Below are 14,907 nucleotides of genomic sequence, written 5' to 3'. Positions count from 1 at the left end.
AGGACTAAGGTACCAACATGTAAAGGTTGAAAAGTGAGGAAAAGCCAACAAAGGCAACTGAAGAGTGGTCAAGGAGGAAGGAAGAGAGTGGGGAAAGCCAAGATGAATGCTTCCAGGAGCATGATCATCAGCATCCAATACTACTGGTACCTCAAATAAAAAGAGGGCTGAGAATTGGTTACTGGAATTGGTTACATGCACACTTCACTGGTGACCGTGTTGAGTAGTTTCAATGAAGTGACGGAGGCAGTAATCCTGGTGAGCATGGGCTTAAAAAAATTTCTACATCAATGCTCATAATGGCTTCAGCCTGGAAACAATCCAAATGTTCACCAATAGGTGAATGGATAAACAGATGAGTAGAATTTCATTTATACAATGGAATACTATTCAATAATAAACAGGAACGGACTGTTGACACACATAACCATGATGAATCTCAAAACACTGTGCTAAAAGAAGGTGGAAATGAAAGAGTACATACTCTATGACACCACTTACATGAAGTTCTAAAACAGGCAAAACAAATTTATCTTGATGGAAATCAGGATAGTGTTTGCCTGGAAAAGGGAGTGGGGATACATGTTGACTGCATAGTAGCACAAGAATAACTTTTTGGTGTGAAAGAAGTGTTCTAAATAGTAACAGGGGTGTTGAGTATATGCATACATTTGCCAAGTCATACTGTACACTTAACATGTGCATTTTATTTTACATAAATTATATCTTAATACAGTTGTTCAAAAAATGGGAAGAGAAGCGGCACAGACCATGAACATGGGAAACTCTTTGAGTGGTCTCAATGTAAAAGGAAAACTAGAAATGTGGCAATAGCAGAGGGAAAAGTGGAGTTAAATTTTTTTTCATCATAGGAGCACCTGGGTGGCTCAGTTGGTTAAGCGTCCCACTCTTGAATTCAGCTCAGGTCTTGATCTCAGGGTCATGAGTTCAAGCCCTGTGTTGGGCTCCATGTCCAGCATGGAGTCTACTTAAAAAATATATATATCATAGGTGAAATAATAGCCTATTTGTATGTTAACTGGAGAGAGGTGGAGGGAAAATCTGATGATACAGGGGAAACATGCTGAAGCAATTAACTTTGAACTACTCAGAGAAGGAGATGTGGGACACAGGGAGAGAAGCTGGCTTAGCTAGAAGCAATGGAAGTTCACTTAGTGGTGAGGCAATGTACAGGCATAAAGATCGGCTGGGGCATGTGGTATGGAAACCTGTGGAAGTTCTCAGATTTGTCCTATTTTCTCAGTAAAACAGGAAACAAGGACTTCAGCTGAAAGAATGAGGAGGATGTTCTGGAGGTTGGAGGAGAGAAGGTATAAAATAGTCACTGAGGAGTCTGTGAGATAAACAGACCAGGAAAATGACTATTGGACACCTGAGATTAGGAGTCATAAATTTAAGACTAGACCATCAGTATGGTTGAGTGTTTTCCTCCAGCCTCACTGAGCTGCATATGTGCAGTCATGTGTTTGGGTTAGAAGCAGAACTGTGGTTTAGTCAAGAGTACAGAAAAGTGAAGGAGAGGCGAAGAAGTTGCAGCTATATGAAAGGGGGTGTTTATAATGATGGACTATGGATTTTAAGCCAATCCAAGAGAGAGGTGTAAAAATGAAGAGGTGAAGGATGGAAGACATGTGGTATGAATGAATGGATTTTGGTCTTGGTGGAGTTGAAGGATTGCTGGAATTGGATTACAAAAGAGAGTGTGCTGAAAAGAGGTAGTTAGAATGATATTTAATGTTGAGATTTATACAGGAGTTTGAGTTCTTGTTTGGCCAGTTCTACAGGATGACCATAGAAGGGGCTGAGTTAAGGTTATAGGCAAGATCACTGGATGAGGTCAATGAGACAAAAGGTCAGCATATAAAAGGATCATTCACATGAAATCTTAAACTCACTGATGAAGCAGGAGCAGTGTGGGGCAGTGGTGGCAGTTAAAACTTTCAAGGAATGGAGATTAATCTGGAGGTGGAGAGTTGATAGGTAAGATGGTTTGTGTTACAGTCTTGATGACAAAAGACAAAGATGGGAGGGGGTAGGAAGGATTTTGGAGAGAATGGTCTATAACTGACAACCAAAAGCCAGGAAGTCGCTTACTGCACATCCAAGTGTAGGGAGATAAGTGGTGTGGGAGAGGACAGTCACTATTTAAGAGGCCTTGGGGGGAAGCAATGTCCTCAGGAGGGCAAGGGATTTCAGAGAGAAAAGAGGAGACGTACAGAACTGCACAGGGATATGAGACTGGGATGCAGAACAAGGGAGGCTGGGGCTTCATCTTCCTTTACTATTTAAGCTATTGTTATCTTAATTTTAAAAAATTACAATGAACTCAATGATAGACTATTTTTGTATATATTTAGGTATACTCTAGAGCTAAATGCATGCTAACTGTTCCACATTAGCCAAGATGTTAAGGCACTATATGAAAACTGTTTCTTTGGTAGGCTTTTTTTTTTTTGCACCCAAAACTTTATTGAAAAGGACAAATCAATTGCTAAGACACTTTAAAAGTACTTCGCTTATTCATCATTCTGCTTGGAAAAATTTACCTTTACTTTATAGTAAGGAAACAAACACAAAATCATTAAAAATACATGAGCCTCCAAGGCAACATGGCCTCATCTGATAGCTGGGCAGGGACTTTACATACCTTCCCATGGGGCCTCGTGCATTAATACAACAGGAACACCACATGCTAGGGTGAGAACCAAGCAAGGCAGGCATTGGGAGCCTCAAGGCATGTTGAAAAATGCTGATATAAAGCAATTTCCCCAACTGTCTCTCCTAATGTTGGCAGTTAGTTTTGGGTCCAGAGCCCTTTTAAGACACCCAGAAGTTAGTGAGATTCACAGAAGTGCTTCGTAGTTTAGTTTGTAGCTCGTGGGTGGGGTTCAACCATCTCTAACTTTGAAAAGTTCTGTCTGCACCTCTCTCTGGTCTTATTAAAACTTTCTAAATGAAGTTGATAATCAGCTTCAAAGTTTTGTGCTAATTTCCTTTGCACAGGGCACTGTTACAATTCCAGACACCAGTCTCAATTATGTAAGTACTTATATATATATATATATATTTTACATTAGGGTAAGTCTTGGTTAATCCTCTAAGTCTCATAAATGAAGTACATCTAGTTGCTTAGCTTCAAGTCTGTAAAAACTATAGTCTTTGTAATGTGTTCTATTGGGTGTATATTCTCTGCCATGGCCATTAATGAATCTTGTGAAGAAATATTCTACTTACACTATTAGCTATCTCTGCTCCAATAAAGCCTTATCAAAATGAGCAATGGGGTGGATTTGGCCCCAGGCTATAGTTTGCCAACCCACAGTAGGCAATGCTTGACCTCAGCTATCTCACTGACCTTGCCTTTCATCATAGATTCAAATTCTGTGACAGCATTGTATATTTAATATGTTTTTGAGATATTCTTCACAGAAAAATCTGAATCTCTAGATGTTTTGGATCTATGCTACAGCCAAGCAGCTTAAATGATCACTTCTGGCATGACTGGCAGGAGCTAAGTGATATATGATCCTGTTTTAATCTTTCCTATTCAGAGTTTTTAGCAGTACTGTTAGCACACTCCCTCCACTTGATAGTTGACTGGTGAGATTAGTATGGGCTGATCTCAAGTCAGTAACTTCACACAATACGTTTTAGATATTCCACTTTAAAAAGAGAGAAAGGTAGAATAATGGAAAACACAGGTGGACCAGATTGGTTAATCTAGATTAAGTGGTAAGAAGCAAATAACCCTGTAGGACCAGAATTACTTGCCCTCCCTCTCAAACAGGGATTATTTCAAAGTGAAATGATAGCTCCCTCATTTATTTCACAATGTATTCCTAGCACTTGGGGCTCCTTATTGGACCACTTTGTGCAATGCTGTACACCCTCAAGAGTTGTTTTGTTGAAACAATCCTTCCAGAAAATACTGTTCTAGTAAACAGAGATGACTAGTTGGATGCATCCTACACATTACAAAATAACAATGTTAATTTCACAAAGAAAAACAGGAGGAAAAATATTTTCTTAATGGAAATGAAATAAAATCCTTGGGACAGAGTAGTTTGCTATCCATAAATGTGCATCTGTCACAGCATGAAAGGACAGTGTATTTATCATTGTCATGGGCTGTGAAGTTTTAATTTTTTGTAGCAGTTTAACGGCTGAAATTCCAATCGAAGAGCTAATATTTGGATTCTCATGTTCTCTTAAAATGTTTGGTACACACATTAGAATGTTTCAGCCTGGGAAGGCAAACTGAAAAGAACAGAGATCCACCAACTATGGTTGGCCTATTTATAACCAGGAGAAAATCAAAAGAGCCACGGGGTGAAAATCCTAGGCAAATCTAACAAGAGTTTTTTAAAAAAATCATTTTTGAGAAATACTTTTTTAAATAGTAAAAAATATTTGTTATGCACTTACATGAAAGAAAAATGAGGCAAAAAAAAAATTAGACGGTTTTTGGTTACTTTAAAAACCCATTAAATCTTTTCACAGGGGTTCCTTATTTTTATCACTCTACCACACTCAAATTTGTACACGAAGTCATTCTGGACAAAATTTAAAGTACTTTGAGCTATATTATCAGCACCACATATTTCTAGTAATGTTCTAAATCAAAAACAAGTTGGCTGGTTTAACCCAGTGAAAACAGAAATCATGCTTATAGAACAAGACTTAAAAGACGATGGCCTGAAATACAGCATTTGAAGGGGTTAATTTTCCCATTGCTAGAAGTCCAGTTCTCTAAGACCAAAAGACAATTTTCAAAATAGTTTTCGCTACATTAAATACTAATTTCTGTTAAAATCTTCCCACCCATTCATGTACTTAAGGGTGGTATTTGATTCCCCAACGAATCTAACGTAGATAGCACATATTCCATGAAAGGGATCCTTGACTGCCTCATGATACGACCACCTAGCATTTACTGACTGTCTTCTATGTGCCAGGCACTGACTGAAGTAGCTGAAATGTATTAACTCATGAACCGGCACATTCATCAAGGGAGAGAGAGGTTAAGGAACATGACTGAGACCCAACAGCAGTAAGAGCTGTCACCGGAGCCTGCACCTCGGCAGTGACTCCGGAGCTCACGCTGTTCAACACTACGCTATGCTGCCTTGTGTCTGTCTTATTTTGAAAAAGAACCAGCTGTTTAACTGAAAAAAAGTATATGACCCAGCTGTCCTTAAATCCGTTTTCTTAACGATGATTCCTTTGTTAAGACTTGTTTTAAATGCTTCTGATTTTATAAAAGGCTTTAGTATGTTAAAATACCATTTTATAATGTTAATAGTTGTACATATTTTATTGAATGTTTTCTATTCTGCATTTCAAATTGAGTCAATAACTGTAAATAACACAACTGTAGGTATACTAACAGTTCTTTAATTATATTCTGATATTCTAGCAAATAATACAATTAAAAACTACTCCTCAGAGTAGAAATCTGCAATAAAATGTATACTAGCTTGTGTATAGTTACTAGTTTAATAAAACATTATCCAAATAACTAATCAGTTACTAGTGTTTAAAATTTATAGTAAGAAACATTAAAAACAACAAAAGACTATCTCTGTTTCAAATTTAGGCTTATTTAAAATGATTTTCAGTATAGCTAAACTCAATATAATGGTTACATTTAGTAAAATCTTGCTGACCAGACTTCCAAGACTGTGATTATGTAGGTGGTCCACTAGGATCTGTTGTTCCTTTCCTTAGCTGAATTATATCAGATTCCTACCATGTGTCTCTAGTATTGAGGAGACTCACTAGGAAAGGATCCATCATCCATCCACATGCTCACATAAAACCCCCTCTTTCCACCCCCTACCCATAACCCACCCCCATACTAAAACCCGCAAGTTAGTTGTGCTTTTGTAGTCTTTTCACTGGAGACCATAAGTTTGAGTTGAATTATTCAATGTGAGGGTCACAATGAGAGAACGTGGATCTTTCTTATTCTTGTGGACTGTGATCTTTCCTTTCAAGGCTTCACCTATAGAAGAAAGGTAAAAGATGTGTTTAAGAATTCAAGGAATACAGAAACAAACTGAGGGTTGCTGGAGTGGAGGGGAGTGGGAGGGATGGGGTGGCTGGGGAATGGACACTGGGGAGGGTAGGTACTATGGTGAGCGCTGTGAATCACAGACCTGTACCCTGAAACAAATAATACATTATTATGTTAATAAAAAAATTAAAAAAAAAAAGAATTCAAGGAATACAGTCTAGCAGAAAAGTAATAATGTATACCTAGTACTTCTCTTTTATTGTTGTGAGATGTTTCACTCATTTTGGAAAAAATTAATCGATTTAAATTTTAGGGCAATTTTATGTTTAATTTTTGAACAAAGTAGATCTAAAAAATGAAAAATTTTAAAATTAATTTAAAACATAACTGAATATTTAAAGCATAAATAACAACAATGTATTGGGAGATAATCTATATATAGCACCATTTGGGGAAGTGAAATTTTTACAACAATAGCTCAAAGGATTGGAGGGGGTAAATGGAAGAAAATTACTGAGTCTTAAACTATAAATGAAATGGTGTACTAATGTTTGATGGTAGTCTGGTAAGCTAAAGAGGCATGCTGGAACTCTAGTGCAACAATTATAAAAACAAACCCAACACATGTAGTTATGTAGCTAAGGGTGGAGATAAAATGAAATAATAAAAGAATATTCAATCAAAAAAAAAAGGTAAGAAGGAAAAAGGAATAAATGACAGAGGGGATAGAGAAAAACAAATAGCAAATGACAGAATTAAATCTAGTATCACAGATAATAACATTAACTGTAATGTGTTTAATATACTTTGAATATAAAGAAAGGGTCAAAGTAAAATGTAATTCTATATTAATCATAGAGAGTCTGAAATGGCAGTATTAATTTCAGACAAAGATGACTTCAGGAAAAAATACATAACCAGAGATAAACATATTTCAAAATGATCATTCAATTTATAAAGAGACATAATGACTTTTATGTATGATTGTATGACTACAGAGCTTCAAAACACATGATGCAAACTGACAGAACCATAGGAAGACACATATAATCCACAATTATCATTGGGAATTTCACCTCTCCTCTGTCAATAATTGCAATAACAACTAGATAGAAAACCAGAAAGAATATGGAAGACTTAACACACTACTAGATATCCCTCATAAACAAAGATTCAAAAATCCTTTGACTAAAGAGAAAAATACTACTGTCTCATAAAATACAGGAAAAAATCTGACAAAATTAATTTATAACAACTTTCAGCAAGCTAGCAATAGAAGGACTCTTCTTCAAGCTGATAAAAGGAATCTATGAGAAACTCCAGATAACATTTTATTTATTTTTAAGATTTTATCTATTTATTTGACAGAGAGAGAGAGAGCACAGCAGGGGTAGCAGTAGAGGGAGAGGGAGAAGCAGGCTTCCCACTGAGCAGGGAGCCCGATGTGGGGCTCGATCCCAGGATCCTGGGATCATGACCTGAGCCAAAGGCAGACACTTAACGGACTGAGCCACCCAGGCGCCTGACGTTCTTTTTTTTTTTTTTAAGATTTATTTATTTTAGAGAGAGAAAGTGCATGAGCGCAGGGGGAGGGACAGGGAGAATCTCCAGCAGACTCCACGCTGAGTGATGAGCTGGACTCCAGGACCCTGAGATCAAAATCAAGAGTGGGCCACTTAACCGACTGAGCCACACAGGCACCCCACTCCAGATAACATTCTTAATGGCGAAAGACTGAATGTGTTCTTCCTAAGATTGGAACTGAGGTTAAGGATGGTCATTCTGACCACCTCTAATTAGTATTGTATTGGATGTACTAGTCAGGGCATGAAGGTGTGGGGGAAGGAATAAAAAAGGATATAGTTTGGGGGGGGAAAAAAAAAGAAGCAAAACAGTCTTTATTTGCAGACCACATGGTCTTATACAGAGAAAATCCTAGTATGCAAAAAGAGCTACTAGAACTGTAAGATGGTTTAGCAATCTTAGGATAGAAAATTGCATTTCTATATGTTAGCAATGTAGAATTAGAATTTGAAATTGAAATAAAAGCCCATGAGCATTTACAACAGCATCAAAAAAAAAAGCATATAATACATGAGATAAATTTAACAATATATGTACAATGTTTAGTCACATAAAACTACAAAATAGTGCTAAAGATGATGAAAGTACAGTCGACCCCTGAACGACACAGATTTGAACTGCATGGGTCCACTTAATTGTGTATTTTTTTTGATGAATATAGTAAAGTACTGTAAACGCATTTTCTCTTCCTTATGATTTTTTTTTTTTTTAAGATTTTATTTATTTGACAGAGAGAGAGAGAGGGCAGAAGCAGGGGGACTGGCAAAGTAAGAGGGAGAAGCAGGCCCCCCATGCTAAGCAAGGAGCCCCCTGAGTTGAAGGCAGCCGCTTAACTGAGTGAGCCACCCAGGCGCCCCTCCTTAAGATTTTCTTAACATTTTTTCTAGCTTACTTTAAGAATATAGTATATGATACATACACAAAATAAGTATTAATAGACTGTTTATGTCATCGGAAAGGTTTTTGGTCAACAGGAAGCTATCAGTAGTTAAGACTTTAGGGAGTCAGAAGTTTCGTGCAGATTTTCGACTGTATAGGAGGCTGACCACATTATTCAAGGGTCACCTGTAAATGGGGACATACATTCTACTTGTGGATGAAGGACACAAACAATACCGTTAAGATGTCAGATCTCTGCAAGGTAATCTATAGATTCGAAACAGTTCTAATCAAAATCCTAGCAGGCTTTTTTGGGTAAAAAATTAACAATTTGATCTTAAAACTTATATGGAAATTTAAAGGATCTAGAATAATGAAAACAATTTTGAAAAAGAACAAAGTCTGAGGACTTACATCATCTTATGAAGACAGTGTCTAACTGGCATAAGAACAGATACACAGATCAATGGAACAAAACAGCTCAGAAAAAGACATATCCATATATGGTCAATTAATTTTTGACTAAGGAGCCAAGTAATTAAATTGGAAAAGGACAGACTTTTCAAGAAATGATGAAGAAACAGCCTAATGTACGTTTGGGAAAAAATGAACTATTATCCTTAAAATTAACATGAAATACATTATAGACCTAAATGTACAAGGCGAAACTATAACATTTTTAGAAGAAACATGTATGAAAAACTCTATGATGTTAGGGTAGCAAAGATTTCTTAATTAGGAAACAAAAATACAAACTTCAAAAGATATTGAGAAAATGAAAAGAAATGCTGGGATTTGGGATAAAAATATTAGCAACACATATATCTGACAAAGAACTTGTACCCATGTATATAAGGACTCTTTTAATTCAGTAAGTTGACAAACACCCCAATTAAGAATTCAGCAAAGTATTTTTAACAGACACCTCCCACACACAAAATATACAAATGACCAGTAAACACATGAAAATATGCTCAACATCATTAGTCATCAGGCAAATGCTAATTAAAAAGACTGCTTACAGACAAAAGAATGACAAATTAAAATGGCTGACCTTTTTTATAAGTGCTAACAAGGATGTGGAGCAGCTGACCCCACTATGGTGGTAGGAACGTTGAATAGTGCAGTGATTTTGAAAAAATTTGCTAGTTTCCTATAAAGTTAAACATACACTTACCATAAGACCTAGTAATTCCTCTCCTAGGTATCTACCCGAGAGAAATGAGAATGTATGTCCACACAAAGACATGTTTTTACATGAATGTTTGTAGCAACTCCATTCATAACGGCCCCTAACTGGAAACAACACAAAGTCTAGCAGCAGGTGAATGTGGTATTAGTAAACTGTGGTATGGTCATATAAAGGAATACTATTTAAGAATAAAAAGGAACAAACTACTGATATACAGATGAGCCTCAAAATATGTTAAGCAAAGAAGTATAACATTTTAAAAGAATACCAATAGTTTAGTACTAGTAATACTAATATGTAGTGGCAGAAAGCAGATCAGTGGTTGTCTTGGTCTGGGGATTGGAGCTGGGAATGACTAATCACATAGGGGATCAAAGGAAACTTTTTATTTTATTTTATTTTTTTAAAAATTTTTATTTATTTTTTAAAGTCTTCATTCATTTATTTGACAGAGAGAGCGCACACAAGCGGGGGAGGGGCAGAAGGCGAGGGAGAAGCAGGCTCCCCGCTGAGCAGGGAGCCCAATGCGATGTGGGGCCTGATCCCAGGACCCTGAGAGCATGACCTGAGCCGAAGGCAGACACTTAACTGACAGAGCCACTCAGGCATCCCCAAGGAGGAAACTTTTTAGAGTGATGCAAATATCTTTTATCTTGATTAGGATGGTGCATACATTTGTCAAAACTCATCAAAGTATACAATGAAGATATGTGAATTTTTATTGTATGTAAGTTATGGAAAAAAATTGTTTAACAAATGTGGCAGCTTAGGAATAAACTGACTCAGAGATAAATGGAATATAGTAGAGAAACCAAAAGATCTGTTATGGCGATTTAGTACATGTAAGTGGGGCATTTTAAGTCACTGAGGAAAGAATTCAACAGAAATGTGTAAATATAGTAATACAATCTTTTTCAGTATGAAACCAAAGTCAGAAACCAAATGGAAAAGGTTAAAGACTTGATTATACAAAAATGAAAACAAAATTCCACAAAGCAAGATACTCTAAAGAACGAAAAGTAACTTGGGGTGCCTGGGTAGCTCAGTCCGTTGGGCGTCTGACTCTTGGTTTCAGCTCCTATTGTGATCTTATGAGTAGTGGGATCAAGCCCCCTGTCGGGCTGCACGCTCAGCAGGGAGTCTGCTTAAGGATTCTCTCCCTCTGCACTCCCCCCAAAATAAAGAAATAAATATATTTTAAAAAGGCAATTTAAAACACTATACTTTCACTTCTTAGAAGAGCAAATATTTTTTAAAAAGTGAATTTTGATTTGATTCCTTAGGATGAATAATCAGAAGTGGAATACTTTCAAAAAAGGCATAAAGTATATTCCAGTTTTACATTCCTGCCATCTTCATCAACACTGGGTGTTATTAGAAACCAAACAAACAAAAAAATGAGTAAAAGAGAACAATAGAAGTATTTTTGTTATTTAAACTACCACCAGAATCTGACTGCTTTGATTGCATTTCAGTGATTATCAGTGGTGATGGGTATTATTTCAAATGTTTACCACCTAAAAAAAAAATCCTTTGTGCGTTCAAGTTAGTGATTTTGTTGAGGTATATGAGGTATTGTTGCCAATGTTTCTTTTTAGTGCATGTCCTCTAATGGTTGCTGCTGTTTAAGTGCCTTGGAGGTGTTAAAAAAATGAAAGTTGGCTTGTTTGTAAATGTTCTATTCAATCCTTAGGATAAAGGTCAAAATGGAAATGTTCTATAGAGCTTATGAAGCAGGTCATCAAATTCTTCAAGTTTAAAGGGTACATTTAAGAGTTCTATGCAGTCCTCAGCTTAGAAATATAGCACAAGTCAAGATGAACTAGTAATGGATACTTTTGTTAAATTTTCACGAAAGAAAAAATTTTAAGCATCAATATTAAACACTGAATAATTAAAGAGTCATAACAGTAATTAACTTATAAGCTAGTATAATTTTCATGTCTTGAAATACAAGCAAAGTAACTATTTCTGTAATAATCTTAATTTCAAAATGAGGGTGCAAACAGCACTTATTTAAGTTAATTAAATAGCATGAAGGGTCACAGAAATAAATATGTAATTCACACTGCCGAACTCCCGTCAATTGTTTAGGCCTGACAAAAATGCCAAGGCAGTGGCTGTAATACTGGAATGGATCGTAGTAATTAATCAGTGTCAAATAGATATAAAATGACCGATGCTGTTAAGCGTGTATACGGTGGTGAGAGCTGCAAAGGACACTCTCCGTGGAGCTGAGCTGTATCACCCTGTTTTTATCATCGGCAGACGGCCGTTAGTACCACAAAGCAGTGCTGCAGTTCAATCAAAGAACAAAACTGATTTCAGTTCTGTTCTAGTGGCTTTTTAAAATTAATTTCTTCCCGAGCAATGAAATTTCATTTCCCCAGAAGGGGGAAAATTTAAAAATCATTATTATCACTATTACAGCTTAAAGAATGAAAGAAAAAAGAGAAATGGATTTTCCATTATATAAAAGCTTACTAGATACATATAGAGAAAGAAAAATAAATAGCCTGATTTTAGTCATATTTTCAAAGCCAAATTACATGAAAAAGATCTGGATTTTTACAGTAAACACTGCCATATAAGTTTGTACAATAAAAAATTGTACATTAAAGGAAAGGGGACAAACACATTGAATTTAAACTTTAAACTAAGTGTTCTTTAACTACTTTAAAAGTATTCATTCTGGGAGGGTGGTTTGTTACTCCCAGAATGCTGGAAGTGCTCAAATGTTGACAGCATTTCTTCTGACATATTTTTAGATCTAGGTTGTGAATAAAATATAATAAAAAAGCCAAACACCATAACAAAACAAACTAGGTTCATTATTTTATAGTTCCATTTTGTTTTTGGCCAAATGTACAATTCTTTTTTTTTTTAATTTATTTTATTTTATTTTTATTTATTTATTTGACACAGAGAGAGAGTGAGAGAGAGAGCACAAGCAGGCGGAGCAGCAGGCAGGCAGAGGGAGAGGGAGAAGCAGGCTCCCCGACAAGCTAGGAGCCCGACGCAGGCTCAATCCCAGGACGCCGGGATCATGACCCAAGCCGAAGGCAGCCGCTTAACTAACTGAGCCACCCAGGTGCCTCCAAATGTACAATTCTTAGTCTTAGAAATTCCTTATTCACACAACATCTTTTCTTACTTTCTAAATATCAAGTCTACCCTGAAGGGTGGAAAAAGAGATTTACCATTATTGAAGATATTCACACACCTGCCTCCATGCCCCACAATCTAGGCAGCATGATGAAAGGCATATTTATAATATTTTATTTAAAAAATCTTATATTACTTTCTGGATATTAAGACAAGGTTTATACACACAGTAAATTATTCTGATTAGACATTCAGCTTTATTAAATTTTATCTAATAATTTTAGAGCATAATGAGTCCAAAACTACTTTTAGTTTTAATTAAACCCAACTACAGAGAACTCTTCAAACATGCCAAGATAAATCTGAATACCAATCTATTCAAGTTCAATAGTATGATAAAATTTTTGAGAACATCAGAGTTGACAAAATGGGACAACCAAATAAAACAGCCAGTAAACGCCTTTGGCATGATGTCACCCAAGGTGATTAGAGGAAATGAGATTTCAATGACAATGCATATTACTATACTTACTTGTATATTCAGCAAAATATTTACAATATGGCAAATACTACATCAGATCAAAAAGGAGAAAGACAACTCATCTATTAGAACCCTTTATCACAGCATACTGAGATGTGATAACAGATGTATGCATGAATTGATCTAGGAGAACAAAGAAGACAGCAATTAATTTTCTAAGGTGAGGAAAGATTTATAGAAATAAGCTGGGTAATAAAGAGAAAATTGAAATTTATCAAGTGAAAGAGGTCAAAACAGCTTTCTATGTAGACTATCTTAGACAAAGGCAAGGAGTAAGAAAAGATAGGAAAGTTAGCCAAAAAATGAGCAGTCTGTGTAAGTCCATATGAGCTGGAGCATATGATGGGCTTATGATGTGGACTGTAACACAGTGGGATTGGAAATGATGAAAAATGGTCAGATTATAAAGGGCCAACGTAAGGAATTTGGATTTTATCCTGGAAATACTGATAGTCCAGTGAGGGTTTTTTTTTTTTTTTTTTAATTAACTTTAGTAAGGCATGATTTACATACAGTAAAACATGCACATTTTACATGTGCAGTTCAATGAGTTTTACCATTACCTCACCCTCGTAAACTTTTGCCTACCCCAGATCTCAAAGATTATCTCTTACGTTATCTTCTAGAAATTTTGCAGTTTTATACATTTATATTTAGGTTTTTGATTCATTTAGAGTTGGTTCTTGAATACAGTATAAGGTAAGCATTGAGATTATTTTCCTGTACAAACATTTAGCTGTTCTAAGCACCATTTCTTGAAAAGACTATCATTTTCCCATTGAATTACATCGATCCTTTGGAAAAATATAATTAACTATACAAAAGTGGGTCTATTTCTGGATTCTCTATTTGTTATATTAATCTCTATGTCTATATATAGTATAAAACCTTACTGTCTGGTTTAACAGAACTTTTTAATAAGTTTAGAAATCACATAGTAAAAGGATTCCCATATGATTCTTTGAAAAATTGCCTGGTGACTCCAGGTCTTTTGCATTTGCATTCAACTTTTAGAATCAGCCTGTCAATTTCTACCTTGCTAAATTCTTACTAGTTCTGTAGTTTTTCCTGAAGATTCCTTAGAATTCACTGTGGACACAATCATGTTATCTATAAATAATGACAGTTTTATTTCTTCCTTTCCAATGACTTTTACTTCTTTTTTCATTCCTTATCACTTGCTAAGACCCCCAATATAAGAGAATAGGAGTGGTGAATGTGAACATTCTTGCCTTGTCCCAAACAGAGGAAAAGCATTCAGTTTTGGTCCATTCAGTATGATGCTAACTGTGGACTTTGTGTGGATGCCTATTATCAGGTTCAGAAAGTTCTCTTTTATTTCTAGTATGCTATGAGTATTTATCACGAATAGATACTGAATTTTGTCAAATGCTTTTTTGCATCCATTGATGTGACCACGTGGTTTTTCTTTAGCTTGTTAGCATGGTTGACTATATTAAATAATTCTACAATATTTTTAAATTTTGTATTATTGAATCAGTCTTGGATTCCTGGACTAAACCTCACTTGGTCATAGTGTATTGTTCTTTTTAAAAAATATTGCTGGAT

General features: G+C 35.8%; 1 protein-coding gene across 2 annotated transcripts in view; it reads right to left on the bottom strand.

Moving 5' to 3' along the window:
- Nucleotides 1–1,003: 1,003 nt before the first annotated feature.
- Nucleotides 1,004–14,907, bottom strand: part of PRMT3 (protein arginine methyltransferase 3) — a 136,323-nt gene continuing 122,419 nt past the window's right edge. For both annotated transcript variants that reach the window (XM_032413837.1, XM_032413838.1), the window contains one exon: nt 1,004–6,025. In XM_032413837.1, the coding sequence (XP_032269728.1) occupies nt 5,916–6,025 (110 nt within the window). In that variant the 3' untranslated portion in view covers nt 1,004–5,915. The remainder of the gene's footprint in view (nt 6,026–14,907) is intronic.

This window comes from Phoca vitulina, unplaced genomic scaffold (genome assembly GCF_004348235.1).
Source record: "Phoca vitulina isolate PV1807 unplaced genomic scaffold, GSC_HSeal_1.0 scaffold16, whole genome shotgun sequence".
Lineage (NCBI taxonomy): Eukaryota > Metazoa > Chordata > Mammalia > Carnivora > Phocidae > Phoca > Phoca vitulina.
This window is presented reverse-complemented; position numbering and strand designations above follow the sequence as displayed.